The 15,762-nt window shown below is 44.4% G+C and overlaps 1 protein-coding gene across 1 annotated transcript in view; it reads right to left on the bottom strand.

Moving 5' to 3' along the window:
- Positions 1-887: 887 nt before the first annotated feature.
- The window catches only part of DUSP10 (dual specificity phosphatase 10), a 50,746-nt gene continuing 35,871 nt past the window's right edge, over positions 888-15,762 (bottom strand). Inside the window, exons 3-4 of the mRNA XM_044430309.1 lie at positions 11,275-11,655; positions 888-4,245 (exon numbers count right to left, since the gene is read on the bottom strand). Coding sequence (XP_044286244.1) covers positions 3,980-4,245; positions 11,275-11,655 — 647 coding nt within the window. The 3' untranslated portion in view covers positions 888-3,979. The remainder of the gene's footprint in view (positions 4,246-11,274; positions 11,656-15,762) is intronic.

Raw genomic sequence — 15,762 nt, forward strand, 5'->3', positions numbered from 1 at the left:
TTCTTTTCCGCACCAGACAAAACCCTTTTTATTTTCCCACTATTTTAATGTTTAATTGATTTTAACCGGGGTTTTGGTATATTAATGGACTGATGCTGTGGGTTTGTTTTATTCTACTTATTCTATTGTAGGCTGTCCCAAGATTGGGATGGGATAGAAAAGCTTCAGATGGATGGATGGATGGATGGAGAAACTGAGGAAAGGAGCTCTTCCCGATCTAGGTATGGAGGGGGTCAAAAAGGAACAGAGGGAATGGGCTGGAGCATCTCTCATGGGTGCAGGGACCAGAAATGGGAGAGGCTTTCACTCAGCTGTAGAATCCACGCAGATGTGGACCCCATATGTGTGATGCATAGAAATCATGGAGAAGAACTTGTATTCCAAAACATCTGGTGAGTAGCAGATTCGGGAAGGCTAATCCATATACTCAACACACACATGCATGAGGCAAGGATGGGGAGAAACCACCTCTGTGCAGGTATTGCTGGACTGCAATTCACATCACCCCTTCTTATTGGTTTTTCTGGCTGGGGCTGAGGGGAACTGGAATCTGTAAGTATCTGGATACTCACAGGCTCTCCATGCATGACATTCAGGAACTAAATATCTAAACCAGATATTTGATATTATGGGTACCAGTCTGGGCAACATGAAACTCCGTAAATTTCAAGAGAGACTTCAGCAAGGTGTATTACAGGAGTTCCCTACAAATTTGGCAGTCTTCAAAGCCAACCATGCAAACCCATCTCTTTGCTGTTAAGCAGTTATCTTTCAAACAGATCAGGAACCAAAACCTCCTGGTCTTTCACTGCATCAGGAAAGCCCAAGAGAGAAAAAAATCCAAAAGAAAAAGGCTATCACTATTCAGAGAAAGAAAAATAAATCAATTCTTGTATAAAAATAGTTTAATAAAAGGCATAAAAATTCAAGAAAATATCTATAGTAACAACAGTGTTTGGCAAATGTGCACGTATACATATCTGAGGTTAAAATACATTATTTCTTTTGACGTACCTTACTTTATTATGTTGAGTCTATATAGATTTGGATCTGAAAGAAAAGAACTCACCACAGCTTCCTGGAACTGCATCCGCAAAAATGAAATGGTTTTCCGCCCCCATCATTCCAAATTCATACTAATCAAAGGCACAATACGCTATGGGGTTATCCTACATACCACATTAAAATGAGTGGAAACTACTTAACAGCAGTCGCTTTGATGGTTCTTGTGGAAGAGAACTTCACAATGTACTGTGCTGAAGCTTTGGACTAGCAAGTGGCAAGTTTATTCTAAAAAATGGGAGCCCTCTAAAGGTAACTGTTGAGAAATGTTAGCATGCCTGAATGAAACATCAGTGGGAAATGGAGTTTGCTGGCTGACACGCCCAAATAACAGAAGAAATAAATTGGGAAGCAAATCTAAAACAAAGACTGATGCTGTTAACACGTGAAGGAGCAGGAGTTCAACATGCCACTCCTAATGGAGATACAAAAACAAGAATTATTCTGAATTGGGTGTGCAATTGGCCGCCAATAGCCTATTAGCAGAAAATTGAGAAATGAGGGTTTGCAATGTGTTTTCTAGGGAATGAGTTATCATGTCATATATGCACACAAGAGATACCTGCACTGTATCTTTGTCTCACTGCTTCCTCTGTTAGGTTTCTTGCAAAGCTTAATGCTCATAATATGGTCCAAATACTGTGCTATGGTGACTGGTTAGCAGGTGGCTGGCTAAAGGCAAGCCTGCGCAGTGGTTATGCAGTCTTCCCAGAAGAAATGGAATATCTCCACTGGCCAGAGGCCCACTCTGGCATAGCCCCTTTTATGCTACTAGCTCACTACTCAAGCACCAACTGGAAATGCAGGATTCCATACACCAGAAAGGTGCTGTGATATTTTTGCAACATACAGCATATGAACAACATCACTCATATTGCAATTCCCCCTTGTGGACTAGTAAGGTGTCCAGTCCACACCAGTGCATGCAGGTGTTAGAGATGCTGATGGTGTGAATATATATGTCAATATGCCCTATCATAACCAATAATTTTCCCACCCACCTTATTACTTTTTGCTCTGTATTGCCACACCATAAAGATTCAGCTTCCTAAAATTGTTTATATTAATAGCTTGTGCAATGAAGATTAGATGGAAAAGGAGAAGGGGAACAAGTTCAGTCATCGTCCAACAATGGAAGAAAAGGAAGAGCGAAGATTAGAGAATACTAAGCCCTAACCTAGATCTGATGGAAGCCATTAACTATGCCATGTAGTGCCCTCTTTTTGACATGCTCTTATGGGCACCTGGCTGTCCATATGCCAGGCCAGAATGCCAGTGCTATTCTGGCCCAGGTGGGCATTCACTGTGCACATACTAACTAGCTGCTCAGTGCGGAGACCTGGTTCATATATAATCATCTTGACCATGGTAAATATTGTTCCTGAGCCATTCCGACTCCTTTTCTAACCCATGCTTTAACTCCGTACTTCCACAAACCATTGTTTCCTGCTGCCTCTGAACTAGGAAACTGTTATTTAAGAAACCCCAGAAGTATTTAAGATGTGGAAGAAAAAGGATGGATGGAATATGTGGACACGATGTTTGATCTTAGAATGATAAACCATGGCTTAATTCAGCCTTCCCCAACCCGATGCATTTCAAATAAGTTGTACAACGCTGGCTGGGGATGATGGGAGTTGTAGTCCAATGCAGATGGAAGGCATTAGGTTGGGGGAGGCTTCATAAGACCAGGATTCCCTGTGTCTAAACTGTGCTACTGTAAATGCATCTAAATTAGATAAGAGCCACATGGAACACTTGCATGGGTAATTACCCACCTGTGAGTCATATCAAGCTCCCAAACCATTGGGCAGATGGAAAGCTTGACTAGTTTGAAGTATTCCCTAAAGAAATAAGAAAAGGACACACACGCACACACACTCAATTTCTAAAACAGTTTTCATTTTATAATCAACTTTTTTTTTACATGAACAGAAACACACCAGTATTTTGTGCGAAAAAATATTTTAAATAAACTTTGCTTGTTCTTGATCTTTGTACATTCTGATATACATATGTAACAAGGTTTATGGCACTATAACCAGTATCAGAAAAGGGAAAAAAATAATTGCTTTTGTGGTATTCCTTCTTCTAAATCAAGCCAGCCACCTTCACACTATTTTTTAAAAAATATTATTATTATTGGGCAGCCAGCTGTTACTGGTTTGAACACTCAAAATAAAGAACTCTTTCCGTTCCCAAAAACTATTATTGCACAAGAAGCCAGTAAAGGCATATGGCATAAAATGGTCAAGTCCTTGGTGTTAAAACATCCTATCCCACCCCCACCCACTCCACTCCCAAATAGAAAAATAGTACCAGAAGATGAAACATGGCAAATAAAAAGACTTTCTTTAGTCAAGAGGGTGAGAAGTGATTTGCAGATCGATTAAGCTGCTCTGATCTTCTTTGCACCAGCAAGCATTTTGCTTAGGTTTTCTTTAGCAAAGCCTTTGCAAACTCAAGGCCCATGGACTTCGTTGTCTTTTTGCTTTTATTTTGGCTGGTTGTGTTTTATTTTTAAAACATAGCTGTTTTCGGTCTATGAACCCGCACAGACTACTTAGTCATAATCTCTACAAGTAGCTGAATCACCAAAAAGGAAAAAAAATATATAGTGTCCAGTTTCTCTCACACGCATGTAGATTTTTAAAAACTGGTTTCTCTTTATGCATCTCTCCTTCACCCTGGTTCATTTTGAGAATGGACTTGCAACAGCATTCCCCATAACATTGGTGAAGTCTTTGTATTTTTGTAATGTTTTGTTCAAAACATTTTCTGTCGAATGTTCATCTTATAATTCTCTCTCCCCAATAAAGCTAAAAAAAACCCCCCAAAAAACCAACAACAACAACCCAAGCCTCCCAAGTCCACATCAAGTGAAGAACACAACAGTCTGCCAGATGCTTCTTGGCCATCACACAACAGTTTCCACCCCAATTAGCTTTGGCGTAAGAATTCGTGGTGTGACTCCATTGTTGAGATCTTCTTCGAACTCCAATAATTGCCCCATAAAATTCAGGTTAGGAGAAATGATTGGTCGCTTGCCTTTGACAAACTTGTAGGCATCAGTCATGGTCATCCGTGTGTGCTTCATAAGGTAAGCAATGACGATGGTGGCTGAGCGGGAGACCCCAGCCTGGCAGTGGATAAGGAGGCCTTTCCCACACTGGTGAGCTTCCTCTGAAAGGAAGAAAAGCAGAGGCAGATGTTCATCTCCAGACATACCCTTAGAACACATTCCACAACATAAGCATCCAGCCCTGCCTTAACTTTCTTAATTTTTTTTGCAAACCTAGTTTACATAAAGAAAAAGAATACAAAGGCTCAAATTCATATAGCATCAGCAACAACATCATCACCACCACCACATTACATTTATACTCCATCTTTCTTCCTCTTGCAGGAAACCCAAGGGGCCTTACATGCTCCTCCTCTCAACAAGCAACCTGGCTGAGAGTCAGTGACTCTGTACACATGGTGGCAAACCAGTTGTCCACGGGACCCCACAAGCAGGATAGGTGCAAGACCCCCTTCTGCCCAAGCTCCTCAGCAACTGCTGTATGCAGCCATACCTCCTTTGGTAAAGGAGGCAGCACATGCCCAGCAAAGCTAGGAGCGACTGATAGCCTCCTCCCCATGAATCTGTCCAATCCCATTGTAAAGCCATCCAGATTGGTGGCCATCACTTCCCATGACAGCGAATACCATAGTCTACCTATGCACTGTGTGAAGAAGTACGTCCTTCTGTCTTAAGCCTACCACCAATCAGCTTCATGGGATGACCCATGAAGGAGGAGAGGAAGAAAAATGCCTCCCTCTCCACTTTCCTCACACCATACTTTATTTTAAACACTTCTATCATGTCTCCCCTTCCTCACCTTTTTTCTAAGTTGAACATTCCCAGCTGTCATAGCCACTCCAGCCCCCTGATCATTTTGGTTGCCCTTCTCTGCACTTTTTCCAAGTCAATAATGTCCCTTTTCAGGTAAGATGAACAGCACTGAACACAATATCCCAAGTGAAGTCACGCCAAAGATTTGCGCCAGGGGAAAAAGATCTTCACCATTCTACCAAGAAGTACCCAATCCGTGTGAGCTGTCCATGCCTCTCCTCCTCCGTCTGTGACAAGTAATTCTAACACCTGGCCCAATTTCCTTCACTTGCCCGAGAATCCATTCATCTCTCTCCTCCCTGCCACTTTCCATTCTTGCTATGCCAAATTCCCATGCAAAAGGAGAACTGCATGCTGTGAACGGCTGCAGCTCCGTGGCATCTCTGACAGTGGACATGGCTGCAGAGGCCTCTGCTGCTTGCCCACCACGGCAGCGCCTCCTTTGGGGGCTGCTTCCACAGTATGTGGCAGCAATCCCAGCTCTCTGGCTTGGGGGCAGCAGCACAGGGGAGGGGAGCTACAAACTGTTTGGGTGTGCACTGCTGCTGGGGGTCTTTGCAAGGCCTTCATCCTGCTGGCGACAGGGGAGGATCTGTGACTGGCTCAGCTGGCTGCAAACCGGCTACCCCGCTCTCTGCCCTAAGTTGCCACTGTGAGGCCGAAGAGTTTGTCGCGGCAGCACAAGATGGGGGGCCTGGGATCCCTCGTGAGCCGGTGTCAGTAATTGTCCCTGCATGCTGTGGGGGCAGGCCGTGAGGGAAGCCTCTGGCAGCTGCCCCCACGTGGAGCTTGGGCACCTCATGGATGGCTGTCGGTGACACTCATCCACTGGCTGCTTGGCAGGACCAGCAGAGGATTTTGCAGCTCTTGCCAAGTGGCTCACTTGCCATTGTGTGTGATCCACAAACCATCATTTGTTTGGGTTCAGATGGCATGGCAAGCCGTTGTGAGTCAAACAAGCCCATCTACAAGCCATGGTGGCTGATAAGCCAGGGTAGGTTGTCATGTCATACGAGCCCACCCACTATCTATCTTACTGCTGCAGTGTGGCATCAATGCAACTTTGGGGCGGGGGGAGGGGGGAATGGGTGCATACATCCTGCAAGCAGAGGGTAGGAACCAGATGAGAAATCACATAGGTCTCAAAAGGACAGCAGCATCAAGATTAGTTAAGTTACACTACTCGGGAAACTGGTTTTGTTCTACATGCTACAGGCAAAAGTAGCATCCTGCACTGCCTTCCCCAATTCTATCTATTGCCCTTTCAGTTTGGTAGAAGGAGGTATTGATCTGCTTCATATATGAGGTGATCCTATTTGTATCCTGCAGCAGGCTACATGATGTATGCCAGGCTAAACTGGCTAACATTAGAGGTGCCACACAAATTCAGAATTTTGGTTTTGAAACTATTCAGTATCCCTCACTTGTGAGCTTTGCAGGGGAGAAGGGAATGGCTCCAATTCATGCATTACTCCAAGAGAAAGCTGGACTGGCCACAAAATGATGTAGTCACTAGGAAGCTTCCTGAAGTAATTGACATGTTCTTGTTCTTCACATTTGCCCAATTTCAGACATTACGTGGATGCTGACCTAGATGGAGCTTTGATCTGAATGCATATGCCTATTGTGATGGCCAGATTTCAATTCAGGCGGATTTTCTGTGACCACATGTATTGCTTTCTCAGAGGCCTTATGTCTTTATTTCAACCTTCATAAGCCCTCTGCGTTGGGAGGGGGAAGAAAATCTATTTAAGACATCCCAGATCTTCTCAGAACCAATTTAAACTGCCTCTAGGGCAATGCTAAGCTCTGATGTAGCTAGTTAACAGACTAATTCATCCTACTAAAAAGTCAAGACAAAGAAATATTTGTTTATTGCCTAAAGTTTTGCGTGTATGTTTGATAGTTACCAAAGGGAAGGGGAAGTGGCTGAACTTAAAAGGGAAAAAAATATGTCTGGACTTTCCATTATATTATTACTATTATGACAACCACTATGACTACTTTACATTTCTATACTGCCCATAGCCAAAGCTCTCTGGGTGGTTCACAACATTTAAGTCACCCATCCAGATCTCAGTGAGGGCAGACCCTGCTTAGCTTCAAAGATGAGGCAGGAACAAGCACTTCAAGCCATACAGAAACTCTCTGGTCCTAAGAGATTTGTTAAGAGACAGTCTGGAAAACAAGGACTGCTCAAGGGTTTAAGAATTTGCCCTCCATTGGCCCTCCATCCTTTCAAAAAGAATAAATATACTTTGCTATTCTGAAGGCCTTTCAAAAAGAATAAATATAATTTGTTATCCTAAAGGGCCATAAAGAAAAAACTCCAGGCAACCAAGGGGTTCTATCTGCATTTTTTCCTGTAAAAGTGGAAAATGCTGAAGGGGCAATCCTAGAAGCCCCTAGACTGGGATACGATGCTTTGGATTCCCAGATGCAAGGCCAGATCCGAGCACCTGAGGCTGCTCTCTGAGGTTGGGAAAGTACCTCAAAAAAGTGAGGTACCATTTCAGGGGTGGAGAGGGAAGGAGACTGGAGAAGCCAGCAAGCTATCTTGGCACCTCTCCAGCCTCATTTGCTCCGCCTGTGAGATCTTCCAGAAAACTGGGAAAACAAGCCCATCTTGGAGAAAAGGCAGGTCAGGGAAGAGTGCAAGTTGCTTCTGGAGCTGCTCCTGCATTAGATACCTCCAAGTTCACCATAAGATTCTGCCCTAACTTTACAGCACTTTTCTAATATCTAAACTGAAATTTTGTGCACTATTTTGTCCCGGTATTTGGAAAATCACTAAGATTTGTTTAAAGCACACGGATAGAATTGGCCCTTTTTATTGTCCTGCACAGACACACACACAAGCATTCTGGCAAAGGTTTCACTTCCTGCTTAATGTCAAGCACAATTAGCTTTATGGACAAGCAGTCTGAACAAGACCAAGAGTGTGGCACTTTGCAAAAGGCATGGCTGGCCCTGCCTTTGGGTATTTATTTTACTACATTCCTGTACTTTCCAATAGCTGAAGATTTCTGGATGGTCCAAAATATCTGCCTGGGATGCAAACTGTATTAATGGTACTTTGGGCCAAGCTGGCCATGTTCCCCCACATGTACACCACATTCACACACAATGCAGTGGGGAACTTACTGGAGACAGAAGAAGGGACATGGGGAAGGACACAGAACCCACCATGACTTCCCTCTCCTCAGTCGTTTGGTCAAGTCACATTTCTCTATTTCCTGGCCATGCCGCGCAGGGCAATGGAGAAGCAAGGTGGGGGAAATGGATAGGACACATGCAAGAGGCTTGCTCACATGTTTGCTTGCTTACTATTTTACTGTTCAGTTTTAGGAGCAGCACATGGGATGGACATGCAAAAAGAAATGTGTGTGCATGTCATAATTCCCCCCCCGCAAATAAACACACTAGAAAGCATTTTAGTCAGCCAGATGGATCTCCCAGCAGCAATGAAATACTAGAGCCATGAGCTACCCATGCCATGAAGCCAATGGACCAGCCCTTTCTCCCCAGCAATCCCATTGGCTCACTTTGCCTCAGCCCACTTGCTCTGACGCAAGGCTTGGGCAAGGATGCTCAGAACCATTCTTTCTTGGCCTCCTTATCAGCCCAACTGCCCTTCCCCCTGCCCGCATGGCTCAGGTCACATCTGCACAGATTAAATGGATTTGAGACATTCTCAGGCCTCCACACAAACCAAGCCGATTCTTTCTAATGCCTTCAAGCCCTGGCTAGGCTGAAATGCTGGCGTGCTTGTGGCACCCACTTCAATAGACGGGAACTTTGAGTATCCAGCTGGAGGTCTGCACAAAAACATTTCTGCTGATGCCATGTGGCACTGGCCATGGTTAAAATATTGCCCATTAAATTAATATCCTGCCTTTCACCCCCATGACTGGATTCCAGGCAGTCCCTCATCCTGACACTGACAAGAACCAGCCCTGTTTACATTTACCGAGGCTGCTGACTCAGACACCTTCGTTTCAAGGCCTGATTCCAAATTCCAGGATCTGTAGCCTGGTGGGTTAAGTAGATATTACAGTCGAGTGCCTCAGTCAATTGCAAGCAGTGCAGCCCACCAGAAAGGATCATAGCATGAATATGAGCCCTCCACCCAAATACCTGGGTGCTGCTCCTGTGGTCTTAGCTAGGTATTCCCACTCACGTTTGTCACTATCTTCCAAAATCATCAGGTTTCAAGGTAACAGGAAACCACGGCTGTCTGCCATACTTCCCTGCTAGAGGTGCCTGATGACAACTCCCATCATTCCCAGCTGGCATGACCAATGGGAATGATAGGTCAGGTTGCACCAGGCAGGGAAATTGTGTCACTAACAAGGCTGCAGAAATCTTGGGCGCACGGGCTGCCTCCCTCTTTCGTGTGGCAGAGGAGGGAAGCAGTGCACCGAGCCCATCGGCTCCTGACCGTTAGTCGACACCGTTGCTTCCATGGCTGCATCTGAAGCAGGCCACAAATGCACATAAGACAACATGCCTTGCTTTTGATAGTTCTAGTTGCACACACAGCTTTTTTTAACTGCTTAAAGCACTTCACATGGATGCCAAGTAATTCTTGTGATCACCCTCATGAACTAGTTTTATAGGCCAAGATTCAGAGCAGCAGCTTGCATCCGTCAGTTCCTGCAGGGGAATGAAAATGACACTGCAGGTGCCTGGAATGGACCCCCAGGGGGCTGCTTGGAATCAACCAGGCTGCTCTTTTGTTTAAGGGTCATCCTGTCAACTAGGTACTTGTCGCCTGCAAAGAGTTTGCCTGCCAACTAACCAAGAAATAGGGGATGCCAGCACTGTTGGGCCAAACCCAATTCACCAGGGCTGGAAAGGTCTCCCCTGCTTCTCCTTCCCACCACAACTGAATGGCTCTACTCAAGAGGCATTGCACATGATCCACACTTAATGGTAGGTCTCCATTTGTTACTGAAACAAGGAGAAACCATCCACAGCAGACCAATTCTATTGGGGAGGGGGAGAGAGGGAGACGGAGAGGGAGAGAGACTATTCCCATTGCAAGAATCAGCTTATTCCCATTGCAAGTATATCTAGAAATGCAATTGTTGTACTTCAGGAATTCTGCCAAGATCTGGAAGCCAAAAGGATGCATCATACTAGGTATAGTGAGTGACGACAAAGTATTTCTAAGGCTAGCATTGCAGAGGAATTAATGTTTTTCTTTTCTTTTTAAAGGGAGCATTGTACTTTAGAAGCAAGGATACTTGGCTTTGTACAACAGGCAATTATTTCAATCTTGGCAAGTTACAGATTCCTGTATTTTATGCAGTTTGCAACAGTTTTACCTGCATAATTCTTCCTTTACTCTTTTGTTTTGGGGGGGGGGGGGAGAGGAGGTCTGAAAAGTAAAAGTCATAATACCCCTACAGGTGTTCACCTGCAACATGAGTAGGGCTACCTGGGGGAAGAGGTGTGGTCAGGCCTGCAAGACCCCCCCCCCCATACCCTTGGCTGCTTATCAGGATTCTCAGCTGCAATTAGGGATGTAAGACCTATCAGGCAATCCTACCAATGTTCTCACTACCTGCACAGAGAATGCTAATGCAACAGGGCATGCCTCAATGTTGGGAAAAGGACTTCCATGTGTACTCCACATTGACGTACCATGGCTTAGCCCTATTCCTGTTGTAGGCGAAGGCTTAGGTTTTCATTCGGAAAGCTAGGACTCTTCAGTGGGGAAATGGTGAAACACCATCCCAGATAAGAACAATGGGGAAACCAACTGGGAATATAAGAGCAGCTTGGCTGGATCCAACCGACAGCCTAGCTAGTCCAGGAACATGTGCTCCACAGTGGGACCCTCGCATGCAGGGTAGGGGCAGATTTCACCACCTACATCATGTTTACCCTAGAAACAGATTCAAAGTAACACCCACTCTAGCCCTTAGATAATGTTTCAATCTGGAAAGCAGGTGTTTGCAAACCTCTGCATTGTACAAGAACAAACATCACAGAGATGGAGATTGATGACAGCATCTTCCTGCTAAGAATTCACTCTGCTCAAAGCCCACATATCCCCCCTGTATGGTATGAAAAGACCCTAATATTAAAAAGCAAAGGGCAAGGAAAGAACTGGGCTATTTCTTTGGCAGCCAACGTTCCACAGGCAGTGTCCAACTCAAAAAGGAACTACAATCGCTTGTCCCTTTGGAGCACACAGAATCCCGAATCAGTTCTGCACCTCTCCACCCAGAACGAAACGCATTCGAGGCATGACAATCAGCAATTAGAGACGTCTACTAGGGAAGAGGGTGGCAAGCAAGGATAGTTACCAATGAACTCAAATGCCTCTTCGAAGTACTGCCTGAGATTCTGCTTGTTGCTGTCCGTGGCAGGGAGCCGCTTGTAGCTGAATAAGCCTTTCTCGTAATGATAGAGGGGGAGGTGGGTGGTGACGTTGATGACATAGCCGATGTTCAGCCTCTGCATCTTCTCCAAGTCCTGAGCATCGTGCTCGTTGCCGAGGAACAGGAAGGGCAGGATGGGGGTGAGCTCAGCATTCTCAATGTCTGGAGTGGTCGGGATGGACTGAGGTAGTGTGCAGGTCACTGCACCGGCGCCGCCCCCTCCGCCCCCACCTTCGGGGCACTCTTGCAGCTGGAGGGAGTTATCACAGAGGTTTTCGTGGTTCTGCTTGAAGCTGCTGAGTCCACCTGCAATGGAGAGAGAGAAAGAGAAGACAGGGACTAGGGTTAGGGTTAGGCAGGAGTTCAGAACAAGAGTGATGCAGGGCTCAGGTGAGGCTAAGACCCTAAGACAATCCACCAAGCGAGCCCACAATCCTGCAGCTTTAAGTGGGGCTGCAGCTCTTGTTCCCTTCCAGGAGGGCTACTCCACAAAAGGGGTAGGTCCTCATGAGCCGTGGAGACCATGTTGAAGTGCCACTTGGCTCTTGCAGTTCCGCTGGTGGAGCCAACAGTGGAGGACACATTATGGTGCAATTGGTGGCAACCGCTGCAATGCACTCACAAACTTCACTAACCCCCCCCCCATCTGTCTGTCTGTCTGTCTGTCCGTCACACTTACACACAGGCAAATGGCCCAAAGGTGTTCATGATCTTTTTATCATCAATCTAATCCTGATTGACTAGATTACCAGCAGTCACATAACCCTTACCAGGCATTAGGACTGTCAGTAGGCCAGTGTGTTTAATTAAGAAGAAAGGATTGTGCACAGGATTGTGTATAAGGGAGCCTAATCCTGTTTGGATGGCATGTTGTAGCCTTACCCAACTTGCTGCTCTCCAAAGGCGTTAGACTTCACTTCCCAGCAAGTTCAGCCAGCAAGTTTCAGGAATGCTGGAAGTTGTAGTCTAAAACATCTGAAGGGGACCAGGTTGAGAAAAGCTGGCATATTATGCCTGAATTTTCAAATTCTCACTTCCCAGCTGCCATTTAGGAAGAAGAAAGCAAATATCTACTAAGTTTTTGCTTCCCTTCTCTCTTTTTCTTCTATTAATGCTGCAAGATTAGGTTTTAGTTTTAGTATATAATCCTAGTCCTCCTTTAGCTACTGGACTCCAAGGGCAAAATGATTTTTGTGAGACAGTATTCACAGAAGTTTGGAGGCTCCCAGAGATAAACGTACATTTCTCCATTTTTTGTGTGCAAAATGACTATCATTTACCCATCTCCATTTAGGCCACACAATAAGATTTTAGCTTTTTGTACAAAAAGTAGCACCATTCTGAAATTGATGCATTTGTTCATAAAGAAGAAATTACTCAAAGACATGGCATCCAAAAGTGGAGAGGTTCCAATGAAAGAACACATAAGAGACCGAGGAGTTTTAAAGTACATATATTATTGCCTGATACGCATCAAAATTTTCCTAGCAAATTGTTCCAGTAACTCTGAGGAGAAAAGCAGACACTTAACAACTTTCTACACCTCAGTTCAAGATGACATCAGCCTAAGCTTCCCACCTGCCTGGTTTCCATGGCATTTATACAAAAGACATACAATGACATCAGCTCGGCATGACATCAGCTCTTTGAGGGCAAACAATGCAAGAAGAGTTACTTTGTCTGAGGGCTTTTGGTACAACTGTGTTCTTGGGAGCCAGTGATGTAATGCTAACAGGTGGTTCAGCCAGCTTTTGCTGAACAGGGAGGAGGAAAAACACAGCACTGTCCCTTCTGTATACATGGGAGATTATAGGTTAAGCTTTTACTAATGGCATACAAGACAATGTACGAATTCAGGAGAAACGTTGCTTAGTGAAACCGGTCAAAGAGAGGGAAATTTGCAACAACGGGATGCCTTGAACAAAGCAATGTCATGTGGAGGAAAATAAGTTTCTCACTAGAAACCCTTCACTAGAACAAAAAAAAGTTCTGAAAAATTACAATCTAGAGGCAATTTTCTTGTATACAATTCTTCATATACCCATTATGTTCTCTTTAAGCTTCTTTGAGCCACGGTAATAAAGCCTTTAGACAGGCCAAACTAAAAATAAGATATTAAGGCTGCAATCCAGTGCAAGTTTAGACAGATGTAAGGCCTAGAGCTCCCAACAAGCCACAGCCAGCTATGCATGGTGGGAGTTATGGGGCTTTTTCTGTCTAAATGCACACAGGATTGTACCCTCATTTAAGTTGGTCATAGCTCTAAAAATGTGCCTACTCAAAATATGATTAAGACACAACCCTGTGCATATTTGTATTGGATGGAACTTCAGGTTTATCACTTCTTAATAGGAATGTGTTACACCATTCAAAAGAATGAAACTGATGTGTAAACCTTAAAAAGTGTCAGGTACTGGAGTACAGAGGACGAGATGCAGACTTAGAAATGATTCTCCTAAATTAAGCATTTTTTAAAAATGGGGGTGGGGTGTTTTTCATTCAACAGATGAGTATTAGAAGCCATTTTATAAAGGCATTTCAGAAAGTTTGGCAGAAGCAAGCTTATTTTGCTTTGGACTGTATCCAAATCCCTTTTGCCCACTTCAGAAAAAAGCAGCCAGCTACAATGCGGTGAAAGTCTTGCAATAAAGAGATGCTAGGAGCCCTGGATTGCAAATCTTGCTTTAATCACAGAAGAGCCCCTTCTAATGAGCCCCCTCTGCCCCAGCTCCCAGTCCTCATTTGCATCAGTAAATTCATTTAATCTAATGCAATTGTTCCTTAAGTGGTCACTTCTCCCACATTTTAAGACTTGTCTCTTTAGCAGTAGCCAGACTGGATGGGGTGCTGGCTTCCCCAGCACTGTGATGCAGGAGAAAACCAGACCCCGCTGGGTCTTCTCATCCTGCATGGAACTTCTTCAAAACAGATCTGCCCAAAGCACAGATTTCACTACTACTTAATATAAAGGAGAAATTAGGAACTATCACAGTGCAAACAAAGCCAAGGGTAGCCTTTTAGACATCTGTGTAGTTATATCACTCAAAAAAAAAAAAAAAAAAAAACCTCTTAGTGCATCATTTATCCCGTTTCATTGCCAGGGTCCTTCCACCATCTTGTTCTTTCTGCCTGATCACCAGCCCACCTCTTTAAGGGAAAGGCTATCAAAAATATTTTTTAAAACTCCAGACTACCTTATCCTTTTGGCATTGGACATGCCTAATCTTACACAAAACTGTAGAAGGAAAAGGTGAATGCAAGGGGAACATCAATAAGCCACAGATGATGTCGTTGTGCTGGCTGTGTTTACTTAAGGTGCATTTACATGTTCCATTAGGGGTGCAACAGTTCAGATTACTACTTAATTAGCAGTTTCAGGCAGGGAGGGTATGGGTGTTTATGGAGTCACGTCAGTAGCGGCCATTGAATGCACAGAAAAGGGCTTTCAATATACAACACCATTTTAAGCTCACATTTTATTCACTGCTTTCCATATCACCCCTTGCAACATTTCCTTTTAGCATTTTCCTTTTTTCTTCTAAATTGCACTTCAAAAATGAAGCAGCATAGTCCCATTCATATTTGCTTAGATGTAGAGCCCTCTTTGCACAATAAGGTTTAGTTCCCAGCAAATGTGTTTAGAATTGAAGCTATTGGAAAGATCTGATGGGTTCCCTGAGCTAGCAGCAGTTACGTAGCAGTGGCATAGGCCTGTTCATCTGCCATCACAATAGCACAGGAAAATATATTCATTTTTCAGGGTGAATTTATGCAACAGGCAAAGACTGGAGGGGTGCATGGGCTCCATGCTGAGAATGTGGTGGGCACCCCAAAGCACCCTTTGCTGTCCTCCCAAAGGCCCACCACACTTATCTGGGCTGTAGAAAGGGAAGCACACTGCAACAGAGGAGTTCTGTGTCCTTAGGAGGAGGACTTTGGGACCTTCTCCCTCCCAAACATCCCAAAGTCTCTTGTGAAAGCACAACATAATTTAACCCATCCCTCGGCAGAATTTGCTTTCAAGAAATCTTCATAAGCTAAAACTGTGTGAACTTCATGGAAAGATGCAACTCTTCACAGACTAAAGTTTATTTGTTCATGTGATTGCCCTGTGAATTGTTCCCAAATAGTATGAAACAGAAAATAAAACTTCCGTGCAAAAATACCTATCGGAAAGTTGGTAAATTAAGGAATGCTAAAGGAACTTTAATTATAGGAGGCATTCCAGCACAGGATGGGATGCTGCATACCTCGTGAGGGTATAAGATGCACTGGCTTCCTATCCTCCAGTTTTCATCCAGAGCTGGCATACTATTAATCATGCCGTCCTATTATTAATCTCTCTCTTTCTCACTCATGTGCATGCGTGCGCGCACACACACACACTTCTGAAATACAAAGAGCTTTGTCTAG

The sequence above is a fragment of the Varanus komodoensis genome, unplaced genomic scaffold (genome assembly GCF_004798865.1).
Source record: "Varanus komodoensis strain SLA01 unplaced genomic scaffold, ASM479886v1 scaffold1, whole genome shotgun sequence".
Taxonomy (NCBI): domain Eukaryota; kingdom Metazoa; phylum Chordata; class Lepidosauria; order Squamata; family Varanidae; genus Varanus; species Varanus komodoensis.